This window comes from Aquila chrysaetos, chromosome 5 (genome assembly GCF_900496995.4).
Source record: "Aquila chrysaetos chrysaetos chromosome 5, bAquChr1.4, whole genome shotgun sequence".
NCBI classification, from domain to species: Eukaryota; Metazoa; Chordata; class Aves; order Accipitriformes; family Accipitridae; genus Aquila; species Aquila chrysaetos.
The window spans coordinates 17,234,043-17,248,372 of NC_044008.1; the positions used below are offsets into that span (position 1 = coordinate 17,234,043).

At 42.5% G+C, this 14,330-nt stretch overlaps 1 protein-coding gene across 6 annotated transcripts in view; it reads right to left on the bottom strand.

Moving 5' to 3' along the window:
• The window catches only part of CELSR1 (cadherin EGF LAG seven-pass G-type receptor 1), a 178,097-nt gene that overhangs the window by 22,291 nt on the left and 141,476 nt on the right, over window positions 1-14,330 (bottom strand). For 4 of the 6 annotated variants that reach the window (XM_030015556.2, XM_030015553.2, XM_030015554.2 and 1 more), the window contains exons 19-24: window positions 11,937-12,120; window positions 8,589-8,732; window positions 7,178-7,379; window positions 6,672-6,839; window positions 4,097-4,223; window positions 3,481-3,681 (exon numbers count right to left, since the gene is read on the bottom strand). In XM_030015556.2, coding sequence (XP_029871416.2) covers window positions 3,481-3,681; window positions 4,097-4,223; window positions 6,672-6,839; window positions 7,178-7,379; window positions 8,589-8,732; window positions 11,937-12,120 — 1,026 coding nt within the window. The remainder of the gene's footprint in view (window positions 1-3,480; window positions 3,682-4,096; window positions 4,224-6,671; window positions 6,840-7,177; window positions 7,380-8,588; window positions 8,733-11,936; window positions 12,121-14,330) is intronic. The other 2 variants (XM_030015551.2, XM_030015555.2) reach the window with 1 other exon arrangement.

Here is a 14,330-nt window from a genome sequence, read left to right on the forward strand (position 1 = left end):
TACAAAGCGGGAGAGTGGCTTCTAGGCTCTACCTGGCTTGAGCAGGAGTGTTAACCCCCTTCTTGTCCACTGCAGAAAATTGCCCTAACTGCCAGGCTGTAGGATACTCTGGGTCCAGAAATGCTCAGCTCTACCCTCCTCTTGAGGCTGTGCTACTTGCAGTCAGGCACAGAAGTCATGAGGACAAAAAGAAAGCAGGCTAGTGCTGGCTGGGTAGTTCACATCTTTGGCTAGGAACAAGGGGATCTGGAGCTTCCAGTCTCAGGTTTGGATTTGGTTTTTATCCTGTATCAGCAGCACAAAGTGGACCGCTCAGCTCTGCCAGGCTGAGAGCAACAAAAATGAAGGACCTGCTGAAAACAAAGAGACTGGGTCCTTAGTGTGACTAGGAGTAACAGCTACAGTGGGCAAATTGGTAGCTGAAGTCATCTTCATGACCGAATGGCCACCTTGAAACCTCTCACCTTCAGAGTTGCATTTCTGTAGTATCTGGTAACCAGCTTTCCCTCCCGACTTAACAGTTTGATGGCTGAAAACAGGAATGATCACAAGCATCTGACAACTGAATTGAAATCTCGCCATTAACCTTCTCCTTTCAGAAGCAAAGCAAAGGATTTTGCCAAGGATCTGTTGATAAGCTTGAATTAAGAGCACTTTGTGTAAGCATTCAATTTTTCTTTCAAAATGTTTTACATTGTGTTTTGGAACCATTTGTTCCCATGCAGCACTGACCCCCCTTTCAGATTTTGGCATGACTTTTTAGTGTTTTTTCATGGTATAATGCTCAGAAATGTAAGTTTCCCTGTTTAACTTTGCTGAGTGAAGGAATCATACAAAGACCGCCAACTTTCTGGATTCACTTACTGCATCAGCTTTATTATAACACCAAGTGTTATTGAAAATGTAGCTCACCAAATAAAAGACCTTTCTTCCCTCTATGTAAGCAGGGCTTTTTTTGTTCCTACTCGCACATGCATATGAGTAGACTGCTGCCCTGAACATTACCTTTTTCAGGTAAGAAAAAAGAAAGAAAATAAATCACTTTCTACCAATAGTCCAGGGAAAGATTAAAACCTCACCCAGAAATGTGACTGTTAATTTACAGAAACCCATAAAAGGCAGGCTGGATGCCAAGCAGCGCAGCATTATTTGTGCTCCAGCATTCTTTACCTCTTTATGTTCATCAGTGCATGACTCGTTAGACAACTCTCATTCCATACGGACAGATGAATAATTGTCTCAAGCAGACACGGCTTACAGCCCTCCTAACTTCTCAAATTGACTGGGTAGGCTGTAAGGAGAGGCTTTCTGGCGTATGAAATATATTCTGTAACTTAAAGATCTTTGTAAGTAGGTTAAAGGTTTGGGGTGTTTCATTGAGTCCTGGTAACAGTACAGGACACGATCACACCATGAGCCCCAAAGCATGAAAATAAGAAGGAGCAAAAGAGAACAATCTCACCAAGTACGACCATTAGTATTTGTCGTATTGCTGTAATGAACTGGTTTACTACTCTTATAAAGCTTTGCTTGGTGCTTCATGATACTATGAAAGGAATCTGGAAATGAGGAGCCATCATTTACTGCATAATTTTGGGTAAGATTCTGCAGGGATGTGGGCTTGGCCCCCTGCTCCTCAGTATTCATGTTGGAGAACTGAAAGAGTACAAACTCCTTGCTAGTGAAATGCAGTGAAGAATGAGTGGTGTGCTGAAGAAGGCATGGGAAAGGTCAAGTTACATGGAGTGCTGTGGATCAGTTGGCAAGGTGAGTTCATCTGAGCAAAGTTATTTTAATATGCAAACTTGTTTATTACGAAACAAAGACAACATGGGTCACACATGACACGAGACCATATCCCAGATGGCAGGTCAGATCTCACCATAGCAGCAGATAAGGAACCGGAGTTCCTGATCAGGGGAATATTGGAATAGGGGACTGGAAGTGACACTACCAGCTGGAAAGTTTTATCCAGTTTAGCATTCACAGTTTTTCAAAAGGTAAAATGGGGGAAGAAAACCCAGCAAAATGGCAGCAGAGTAACCTGAATCTTAGAAATTGAAGTATTTAAGCAGCTTAATTTTATTTAGTTTTCCAAAAGAAATACTATTGAACAGAGGCTTCCTGGGAAGATTATTTTTATAAGAGAGGTCTCTCAAATTTCCTAGGAAAAGGTCTTGACAGCACTCAGTTACTGGAAGCTGAAATTAGACAAGGTCAGATACTTTCTAAAATGTATGTTATGGCTAAATGGATATTAGAACCCAGTGTGACTCTTTCAGCTTAAGTTATATAGCAAGTGAGGCTGTGTGGTTAGACACCACGGTGTAATTACCATAACGGCGATGATACTCATTGAATGTAGGCATACTCTCCCATTTCTGCTGCTTGGACAATGTGGAATCAGCATGGTTCATTTTTTTTTGTGTGTGTGTGTTTTCATCTCAAGATTTTACTTCCCTCTCAAAATTTAGATTGAAACATGTACAGTACTGGATTTCCAGATGATAAATTTTCTTCAGAGTCTTCAGATAATCCCTACGCTAACATTTTGAATATTTTCCGTATCTGTTAAGGACATCCTTTTTACTGCATGTCATCCCCCATCTGTCTAGTGCCTGTTTGGTACAGGCGACTGTGAAGCTTGGCAGTGCTGGAGCCCTTGCCTGCTTGTCTCCTACCCGTCTGCATGGCAATCATGACTTTTGAGATGGGTACTACTGAGACTCTGCAGCAATACTACATACAATGCTACATAGTTAAGATAGCAATGAGGTCCTAGGTACAGAACATACACACTTCATGTGTGGCATATATCTCATTTTCAGTCCATTCATAGCTTGGGTTTCTTGACACGCACAATGCTCGAGGTGCCTGCACTAAGCTTTGGCAACAGATATGATGGGCTGAAGCCAACAATCACTGTGCCTGGAAGGCACAAAGCAAAGCGACAGGTTTCCTACTGATTCTTGGATGTAGCAAGCTGTCCCGTGCCTGGCAAGTGGCTTCTCCAGAATGGCCATGGTGGGTGTGCAACATGCATATTAGCACCTGCACAGCAACACATAGTTGACAACCTACCAGTCAACACCAGAAGCCGTTTGGGCTTGTGAGGTACCTGCTGCAGGAGAAACTGGAGAGCCTCCTACTGAACAGACAAAGCAAGACAGAAAACATACTGATGGAACGGAAGGAAGAAATCAGTATTCAGGGTTCAGTTCCTGGGACAAGCCTTTAACAGGGCTGCTGTCATATATTCTCTGAAAATAAGATACAGTCCTATCTCCTGGCATTGCTATTAATCACATAAAACACACAAGAATATATTAAAAGTCTGATGTTTTTCAAATGACTGTTGAGGCCAAGCAGAAGTAAAGAAGAAGAGAAAGTGAAACAGATGGGAGCAGGTAGAAGTTGCAATATGAACCCCCTGATTTAAAGCTTGACAATAACTCTAGCAAGAAGCAGAGTAACTCTTACCGGGTTTTCAGTCTGGTTGATTCCAATAAGAAAGACAAGCTCAGAGAAGAAAAGGGCAGCCACCAGGTTTTTGTGGATACTGTGCAAATTGGAACGTAGTGTGCGGATCAGGACCAGCAGTACGAAGGTGATCAGCAAAGCCACCAGCGAGATGGATACGGTTGTGTAAGTGACGATCTTCAGAGGAAGCACCTCCCCATTCTGTAGAAAGACAGACTAACAGGACCTCTGGGAGTTTTTCCTTCCTTTCCCTCCGATCAAATCTACTACTCGCAATGTCAATGTTTTCATTACTACTGAGTTACTATACAGATTTGCTTTAGGACTAACAGGAGTGGACAATGCCACCTCTTAAGTCACTCAACATGTCGAGTGTGTAGGGGCAGCACCCAGAGGGTGCACTAACCAGGTAAGAAGCTCCTTTCAGCAGACCCAATGATGAGTGCTGGCAGTCACAGGGCAATGCACTCCTGACACACTGCAACATGGGATTGATCCACTGACGATGCTCTGAGTCATGCTCAAAGCTCAAGCTCAGGCTCTGAATCAAAGCTTTTGAAAACCAAAGCCCTCGAAAACAAGAGCCCTCAAAAATCATGAGCCTGACATCACCCACCTCTCGTTTCGAAATGTCCATCAGGACGGCAAAGCTGGTTATATGGTTGCACTGGCAAGCAATATGGCTCTGGTTTCTGGAAAACAGCTCACATCCTCTGGAGGACCAGGCACCTGTCCCACCAATCCTGCAGGGAAAAAAGGCATTTCTGAGAGCCGTCCTCTGATCTTGCCTCACCTCCCGCTGCTATTGCTCTCCAGGGCAGCTCTTGCTCTGCAGCCGGAGACGACTGTAAGTACCAAGACAGAAATATTTATAGCTGTCACCTGCCTGAAAGAGTATCATCAACTTAAAAAGCCTACAGTTGAAGTAGTTTCTGATATGACGGCTGGCTTTGCTGGCCAGATTTGGTGGTTTTATAACAATGTGGTTTGAGTTTAAAAAAAAAAAAAGTTTGCTTTTGGGTCAGTGACCACACAAGCAATATGGGGAAGCAATTGCACAGAGCAAACTGGCTGTAACAAAGGTAAAAAATACCAAAATCACAGAGAGATACATGTTTTTGAGCCATGTCTATTTCCCTAGATCTAGACACTGCTTGTAGAGCTCTTATGTGAAATATATTTCAGCAATAATATGATTTTGTTATAGTGTTCCTCTGAAAAGTACACAAGAAAAGGTTAAAACCAGTAAATATTTCATATCAGGAGATCTCTTGTATTAACACTGGGGAGGAACTGCTCACTTAAAAATTCTTCCCTGTGCAGCCCTGGTTAACTCCAGTGACTTCAGAAATTATTTTGTATCAATATTAATTATTCTATTCTGAAGTTAACGAGTAACAAAAATAGTCTTGTAGTTACCGAAAGAGTTTTTAATTAGCTATGACAGGACATCCTTTTTCATTCAGCAATAAAATATTTATTAAAAAGTTTTAATATAACTTTCTCTTGAAAAGTACTCACTTTTTAAAAACGCTTTCATTACATGCAGTTTAAGAGCTGCTTTTCAACTGTGGCTGTAGGAAGACGTAACACAGACAACAATGCCATTGAAGTTGCCAGCAAATAGCTAATAGATGAATCACTTTAGAACTAATGAGTTATTCAAGCCCATGCAATGTTTAAAAATTTATGAAAATGGACTTGCCATTCCCTCATAATTGGCAGAATCATCTCTACATACAAGCAAGTACACTACTTTACATGCAGGCAAATGGAGTACTTTATTATTGCGAACATAACAGATTTCTGTTGCTTCTTCGACCCTTTCAATGATATAATCTCCTGAAGCTTTTGACTAGGAGGCAAACATTTCCTAGGTTAGTTTGCTCTTTTATTTCCAGCACAGGATATTGCCTTTTAATGGATTTTTCCATAGGTTTACTAGAGTTTTTGGGTTATTAGGAAACAAGTAACAGCTATTCCTCATACCCTGGGCCGACAATATCCTCTCACTATATACCTGGTTTTATGGTTGAAAATTGCATTATATATGTGATAGTTACCATATTGTGAAATCATAACATGCAGAGCATGTAGTTACCTCTCAACACATTTTCTTTTGTTTTATCCACACTCTTGAAATATCTCCAACAGGACTGTGCTGTTTCCACAGTGCCATAAACCCAACAAAACACTTACAAGCATACACAGTTCTTAACATTTTTCACATTTTCAAGAAAAATATGTCTGTATCTTTAACTTTACTGAATACAAAAGACCCAAATGAACCATTTTCAGAATATTTCATCTTTTCCCTCACACTTCCCTCCTAGAGAGTCAAATACTCTCTCCTTATGTTCTGCTTAGCTATTACGATTGCTTCCTATCAACTGGAAAAGGTCTAAGGTCCCAAAGAAAGTATTTCCTCTCCCACCAATTTTTCACTAAAATAAATGAAAGCAAATCCACAATAGTTGATGGAATGAAAGGTAAGTTGCTTCTTATCAGTGCAACTGTCTTTGGGTTGACTTTTGATTTAAAAATTTGAGATTAAAAAATTTATAATCTTTACTCATATAGTTTTATCTGCAAAACCTCAGACCTCCTTTATACCAGCATGAAGACTTGGTTTTGTAATTTTTTTACACTGGCCCTGGCATCAAGGGTGGCTGCCTGCTTGCCATGGACTCTGTCCATAGTCACTGCAGTGTAACAGGAGAAGATTCAGTCCATGTAAGAACTGAATCATCTCCTGGAGATGCTGTCCTAAAAAGAGGGCATGGGGCAATGAGAGTCCTGACTTAGGGACCTCAGACGAGTCATGAATTCAGGCACTGGCATCGGACTATGCCTGTCCAGATACACACCTGTGGGCAAAAATCAGAAGCAAATACAAGGAGATTGTGGGATTTATTATTGCTGGGTGAAATTGAACCCTGCAGAAAGACATGATGGCACTGTGTTTGTTAAAAACCACATGGCTAACCCTTTGTTTGAGGAGTTATGATGATTATTTTCATTTTTCTCAGGTTGGTGGGAAATGACTACATGGCTCTATTCCACCAGAAATCAGTTGCCAGTTGAATAAACTGAGCAAAAAGGGTTTTCCTCCAGAATTATTTTCCCAGGCAGAACTTCTCTGCTACTGAGACAGTTGCCATGCACAGCCCTAAAGCAAGCAGGAGACATACGTGATGGAATGATTCCAGAAGACACAGACGGGCTTCGTTCTCTCCTCTGTTTCCAGCATGGCGTACTCCACTATGATGGGCTTTTCCACCAAGTTGGGAGGAAGCTCCCCGTCACTGTGAATGGCTGTGCTCACTACAGGTGTGTTAATAATAGGGCGATTTGGCAGTCTGCAGAAGGAGAAAAATTGCACAGCGATCTGAACATTAAAATGCAAAGCACTGATTTGGTAGGTTCTGAAAATAAAAGATTCCCAGTCACTTCCACTCAGAAAGCGAAGCAGGTAGTAGAATCTGCCTTCCACACAGCTGTGTTTCCAAAAGCTTCTGGCACTACTGACATGGTTATTCTCCCACAGTGTGCCAGAGAAGGACAAGAGACAGTACTGCGGTGACAACTGCAGCACAGATGACATTTGGTCAGTATAAAAGCAGCTCTGTCTCCCCTGCACACTCAGAGCAAGTGGAAGAAGGGATCTGCACAATTCACAAACAGATTTGAAGTTTACCTCAAGCTCCTTCGGTCAGGATCATAGTTTTCTGGCAGGAGGTGTCCCAGGGATCGGTATATAATGACCATGGCAACGGTATGATGTGTTGAGTCATCTGGGTGTCGCTTCCTTCTCTTTGCAAAAGCACTCTCAGGGCTTAGTGCATCACTGTTCACTTTAGAGGATAATTTTTGATTTGAAGGCTTCATTGTAGGCACTGCTATGGAATTAACACAAATATTAAATTATTTCCACACAACTTCGGAGCTACCATTTAAATTGTTTATTTTGCTTTGCAAAGATACAGAAATATTACTGTTGGTTTAACTCTAGGCTTATAACACTAATGTTATATTTGATATTTTCAGTAAAAATTTAGCATATTTCATAGTTATACAGCCGATAATCAAATAACCATTGAACCATGAATAACCATTTAGTCTGGCTAGAAAATAAGCCATTTCTAAGCTAGAAGATCCATAAGTATATAATGGATAAGCATATCCACCATAAGCATGATTTAAGGAGAACATTAAAACAATACATATGCTATTAAATTGCATGTGCCTTTGTATATGGCAAAGCTAGTGTTATGAATACACCAACTGGTCACATGGGATTTCTCCCTGCTAATTGTGTCATATAATGACCTTTCAATTTTGGCAGTATCTCTTAAAATTCACGTTCCCTTTTTTCTTACAGAAAAGATACAAATCATACAAGCAGGTCCCCTGTTTCTGAGGAAAAAGTCATAAAATTGTATTAGCTTATTAATTACTATGTGTTATTTTCACAAGTGTTACTACTTCCCCATTCGGAGGATGTTCAGCCACGGTATGTGTATAATTATTGCACTTTGGGTTACCCTCTCTCTCTTCCCTTGCCCACGGTAACTTGTGGTTCCTCTCAGCAATCTCTTCAGAGACACTGGGAAGCAAGTATTTCCCCAAGTATTCTCCCTCATCACCCATGTCCCTGTGCAGCTCAAGACTTTTTATTTACTGTCTAGTTCTGATACCACAGCTCTGCTCCCAGGTTTGGATTCTCCACCTCTCACACCGCCTCCCTCCATCTCTGCAGGGACCGGGGGAAGGTGGCTGCAGGGCTGCAGGCTCCAGGCAGCCGCCCCATGCTGTGCCGGTGGGAACGGAGGCAGAGCATTTCTCTCGCACTGATGGGGCGGTTCGAGGGGCCGCGAGCGAGACCTGACAGGCAGGTACAGCCAGTTACGCAGCCCCCCATGCTCCTGTCACTGCCGGCAGGCAAAATGCCTCAGAAGTATGCACAGCTGCTCCATCCCTAAATAATGTTCGCTTGTGTGGATGGTCGCCCCGCTCTCACCCTAGTACTGCTCCGCTTCGCGAGGATTAATCATGCTCCTTGGGAGCTAGTCAAAATTGCCCTCCGAACGGCAGCAGAAGGGTTTTACCTTTCCTGTCTGAAGGTCTGAACAAAGTATCAGGGAAGACAACAGATGACTCCAGATCTTTTGGATAATCTTCTTTAATCTCATGAAATCGTGGTATTCTAGCTCCCGTGAAATTAGACTTGTCAAAGATGTCAACAGCAATAACTGGGGGAAAAAAAGTTTCCCATAAAATTAACTTCAGTGCTTTCAAATATGATATTGTGACAAAAGGAAACGTGATTGAAAGGTTAAAATATCTGCACGATGCAGAGAAGACTTTTAAACCCCAAAAGACAAAGTCAAATTTAATTTCTCTCAATCAATACCTTAAATGACAACTAAAAGCTCACGTGTCAGCATTATGTTACATTTATCAAATGATAAATTTATTTTGCAGTGGAAAGGGATTCACAAGACAGTATCTCATACTACGAAAACACTGCTGCAATAGAAGTGGCACGTTCCAATTTCAGACTTGCTTCTTGTTGGGAAGGCTAACTCTGCTGCTTCATAAATATAGTTCTTCTACATCTGTTAAATTGCAAAGTCAGCTAAGCAAAGAAAATAACCTGGATTTTACCTGGGACTACTCCGTAGTCCTCCAGTTCTCCTTCCTCTACACTAGCAGTTTCTCTCTGGCTCACCTCATCAGCTCTGCCTGTTGTTTAACTGCCAAAATATTTAAAAGCAGCTGAGTTGGCTTGAACTTTCCCATTTAAGAGAAGTCATTGAGTGCCAATTTAGAAGTTCTAATAAAAGTGAGAAGCTGGAAGTCCTGGGGGTAACCCTACACCGAAAGCTGTGATCCACTGCAAGTTTCTATATGAAGAAATATCCAAGTTAAGATCTGCAAATTCCCATTCCTTTCCTAGTCTCTAAATAACTCCCAGATGAGCCATTAGGAAACTCCGTTAACACCATGTTCACCTGGAAAAACTGTTCAAAAGAAAACAGACCCCTTTCAGGCCAGAGTTGCCTCATCCTTCCCAAGCTCATGCCTCTTTACTCAGGAAGAACTGGTTGAAAAAAATCAGGATTTACAACCTGCAAGAAATTCTGGATTTGTTTTCATCTCAGTTTGGTTAAAATACTGAGCAGACTTTTTTTCTGAGTGTGAAGATAGAAGTATTTTGATTCTGATAGTCCTGAATCAAAAGGAAATATTTTATTTTGGTTTATTAAACAGAAATCAAAGTATTTCAGTTTGGCTTAGTTCAACAATAATCCTTCCCCCCCCAGAGTTGATGCAGGACTTTATAACTTTGTAGCTTGACTGTCTCATGCCTTTGCTTTTTATGCCCCTGTGACCGTGGACAGGAAGCACTCTCAGGACAAGGTTTGTAGGCAAGGGGAAATTCACTTCTTACACCAACGGGTGTAGTTGGGAAAATAAGATTTTTGGCACGTGAGCCCTTCTTCAGGTCCGAAATTAAAGCTGAAGCTTGAAAAGGTAAATACAAGTTCAGGCTGATAACAATTTAGACCACCTCTGAAAGAAAAAACAGACAGCACGCTGCTTGGGAGGGACCTCTGAAGGTCACCCAACTGAGTCTCACCTCCCACTCAGAGCAGGACTATCACCAACATCAGATCAGCTCAGACTGTTGGTACCTGGGGAGAAAATGAAATAGAGAGGGCAGGGGAGAAAAGAGGGAAAGATGCCGACCAGGCTGTGGTTGCTGTGCCTCACTTGCACGTGTACCGCGGGGACATCTGTGAAGTACATCACAGTCCTGCAAGTGCAGGAGCTGCTATTCGTTGTTCAGAGGAGGCATTTACTACGACAGGTGGGGAAGGTGTCTTGGTACGTCTGCTGTTTCCTTCTCGGTTTAGACACAGACCCAGTCACAAGTGGTGCTCCCCAGGGCTCAATATTTGGGCCAGTTGTGTTTAATATCTTTATCAATGATCTGGACGAGGGGATCAAGTGCACCTGCAGCAAGTTTGCAGATGACACCAAGCTGGGCGGGAGGGTTGATCTGCTCGAGGGTAGGAAGGGTCTACAGAGGGATCTGGACAGGCTGGGTCGATGGGCCGAGGCCAACTGTATGAGGTTGAACAAGGCCAAGTGCCGGGTCCTGTGCTTGCATCACAACAACCCCGTGCAATGCTACAGGCTTGGGGAAGAGTGGCTGGAAAGCTGCCTGGTGGAAAAGGACAATGTATTGGTCAACAGCCAACTGAATATGAGCCGGCAGTGTGCCCAGGTGGCCAAGAAGGCCAGCAGCATCCTGGCTTGTATCAGCAATAGTGTGGCCAGCAGGACTAGGGACGTGATTGTCCCCCTGTACTTGGCACTGGTGAGGCCGCGCCTCGAGCACTGTGTCCAGTTTTGGGCCCCTCACTACAGGAAAGACATTGAGGTGCTGGAGCGTGTCCAGAGAAGGGCAACGAAGCTGGTGAAGGGTCTAGAGCACAAGACCTATGAGGAGTTGCTGAGGGAACTGGAGTTGTTTACTCTGGAGAAAAGGAGGCTGAGGGGAGACCTTATCGCTTCCTACAACTACCTGAAAGGAGGTTGTAATGAGGTGGGTGTCGGTCTCTTCTCCAAAGTAACAAGTGATAGGACAGGAGGAAATGGCCTCAAGTTGCACCAGGGGAGGTTTAGATTGGATATTAGGAACAATTTCTTCACCGAAAGGGTTGTCAAGCATTGGAACAGGCTGCCCAGAGAAGTGGTTGAGTCACCGTCCCTGGAGGTATTTAAAAGACATGTAGACTTGGTGCTTAGGGACATGGTTTAGTGGTGGACTTGGCAGTGTTAGGTTAATGGTTGGACTCAATGATCTTAAAGGTCTTTTCCAACCTAAATGATTCTGTGATTCTAAGGATATTTTGGACCCCAAGGATTTTGCTCTGATGATGGGTTTTTGCAAGGCTGGGAGGGCGATTGAAGGCTTGGGTGGGTGATTCTGAAAAAATACTGAAAATTCTGAAAATCAGAGGTATACGATCAACAGCAGGGTTTCTTTTGTACTGCAGTAATTCTTCAAGTGGTGGTGGTGTGATTCTTTCTAAAATGGGATCTACTATGTTCAACTGTACTAGGTGGTCTCAAAATGCATTACCTTTACTTGCAAACTTTGTCCTTCCGACCATCTGTACACTACTGTGGCTCAACAAAATGCCACATGGAGCAGTGGCATGGTCCAGAGGGAAAACAGATCAGACATCTCCCAGGAGGCCCCCATGGCAACAGAGAGATATGGATCAAGGCTCAATTGACTTGAAATGAATGAACTGATCAGATTAGAAAATCCAAGTATGCTGTTTCTCAGTGGGTACTACTAAAACAAATAGCTAGAACCTCTATCCAGCACATTTTTAAAGCTCTAATACAAAATGGCAGTTTTCAACACAGATACTCACTCATGTTAGTGGCAACAATAACAAAAGGTCTCATGTAGGTTTTCTTCATGTTCTGGGCCACATTGTTGAAATACTCCTCATAGTGCCTGAGCAGATGAGCAGTGCCACCCTCCGTTCGCTGAATTTGCTCCCAGTGCTCCTTATTGCTGGGGTCCAGTAGAGCACTACCCACTTTGATAATATTCTGAGAAACAAAGTACAAGCCTAAATTATGAAGCAAACAAAGCGCTGGGTTTCAAGTGAGGAATATTGAAAATGATTGGCATTACTGCCTCAGGTGAGTGTATAATGAAATATGTTAATGCAGGCATGTTCTACTGCAGCCGTATGAAAATATGCACACCAGTTACTCACCCTGAGGTTTTTTTGTTACATAAAGCAAATCCCTCCAAACTTTTTATGAGCAAAGTAAGCCAAAATTGAAGCCTGCAAGAGAACTGCCTACTTTATTTCCCCTTTATGACAGGAACCTAGCAAGAAAAAGCAGAAGGAAAACCTAACCATGTTTTCTTCATCTTGGAGAGATGAGAGACAAGAAAAGCAAAGCGCTTGGTACCTACACTGAAGATCTCCCCCAGAGAAATCACAACAATGTGATATGTTAAAAATCAAAAGAAAGCCATAGATAGCAATATTGCTTTCTCTTTTATTTTGATTTTTTTTTTAACTTTGTTGATTCCTGGATAACTAGGACAAATTACATGGTGAACAATGACAAAAGCAAATATTAACTTGCATATACAAACTTGAAAATACATAGGAAAACTTAAATCGTGTTGTTCTCCCCCCATTTTTATGTTGCTTACAAATGGTGTTAAAAAGGAAGTTCTGGCTGAGGACCTGGCCCTTCTGCCCTTTCTTACAAGAATGTGCAAAGGGACCCTCAGGCTGAATGGAAGAAGACCCCAAAAGAGAGTGTTAAATGGCTTAAATGGGAAAGGTGCTAAGAAGTTTTTAATCTTGGTGTACATATGAACTACATTGTTGTGTCAAAACATAATTCCGAAGTAAGGTAAAATTTGCATAAATGATGGTAGGAATTAATCACCTCAAGCTCTGAAATAGCCAAGGCAAATATTTAGGCTTCATTTAGAAGCAGATGGGGAAGATAGTATATTCTCTAAGTATTGTCTGAGGTTGCAAGCATGTATTTGAGATAAAAGAGGCTGCCAGTATGACTACCTTTATCTAGGGTGAGAAGCACTACATGGTTCTCCAGGAACGCGGGAGACACATGCTGTACTTGGTACCAGGCCTCCTTGGTGTTTGTGAATGCTATTTATGTTGTTTTATTACCTATTTTTCAGGCTTCTACCTGAGACTATAAAAAAAAAAAAAAAATTCCTTCTGTCCCTGTGCTCCCTCAGCCTAGGATGTTACCTCCTTTTTCTCATGAGCTTTACTGATTAGTTTTCAAATTCCTGACCTATCCTAAAAATATTTAGGGAGTTCTTGAAAACATCATCTATATGAGTTTCAGTGCCAAGTGCAGAGAATAATAAATTAAAGCAGAGGTTTCCAAATCAATTTTTTTTTTGCTTATTGTTCTTATTTTTACTTAACAAAACATGCTAAAACTGAACTTCCTTCTCAAGATCTGAATGGGGGAATTCATTCACTCCACAGCCTGCAGGTAAAAGTTTGTCAGCACAGTGTCTCCTTAGGAAATGAAACACTGAACCTCTTAAAATCTGGTGCACCTGAAAAGTTATACATTTCAGAAGTTCTCTGCTCTCTGTTGACCGTACAGCCCAAGACACTGACGAATTTTCTCAGCCACGTTTCCTCCTGCTCCCACCTCCCCAGGGAATTCCTCTCCTGGTGCAGTCTGGCCTTGCACAGGGTCTCCAGGTTCACCCCAAAGTCTGCCTGGCCTGGCTGGTCCTCCCAGAGTACTGTGAGCAGCAAGCTGGGTGTAGCACACCTTCAAAAGGAGCCAGACCACCTTTGGCCAGCACAGAGTCCAGTCTTGGCCCATGGAGGGTTTGTTCCAGCATCCCTACGCTGGTGCCCAAGCTCTGGGCTCTGCTAGCACAGGTCCAGTAGGATGTTTTAGCCTGGACTCTGTGCTGTGCCATGGTTAGGATCTTGGAAATACAACTGACAAGCGTGGACAGCAGTACCCTGAAGCACACATGGCAATGAGGAGACCTCTATGAGCCTGCCATCAGTCATCCAACCTTCACATTTTCAGACCACAGAAAATGCCCAACTTCCTCCACATCTAACATTTTTTCACCACAACTATGTGTTTCCCCCAGACAGGGAGGGTGCTACAGCTTGTTCTCTAGACCTGGTCAGGTCTTTGGTAATAACTGGGTCTTTCATGAATGCTCTGACTAGCAGAAGCCTTCTGGCACACGTTTTTGTATGTGCCTGCATCACTTAAAATAT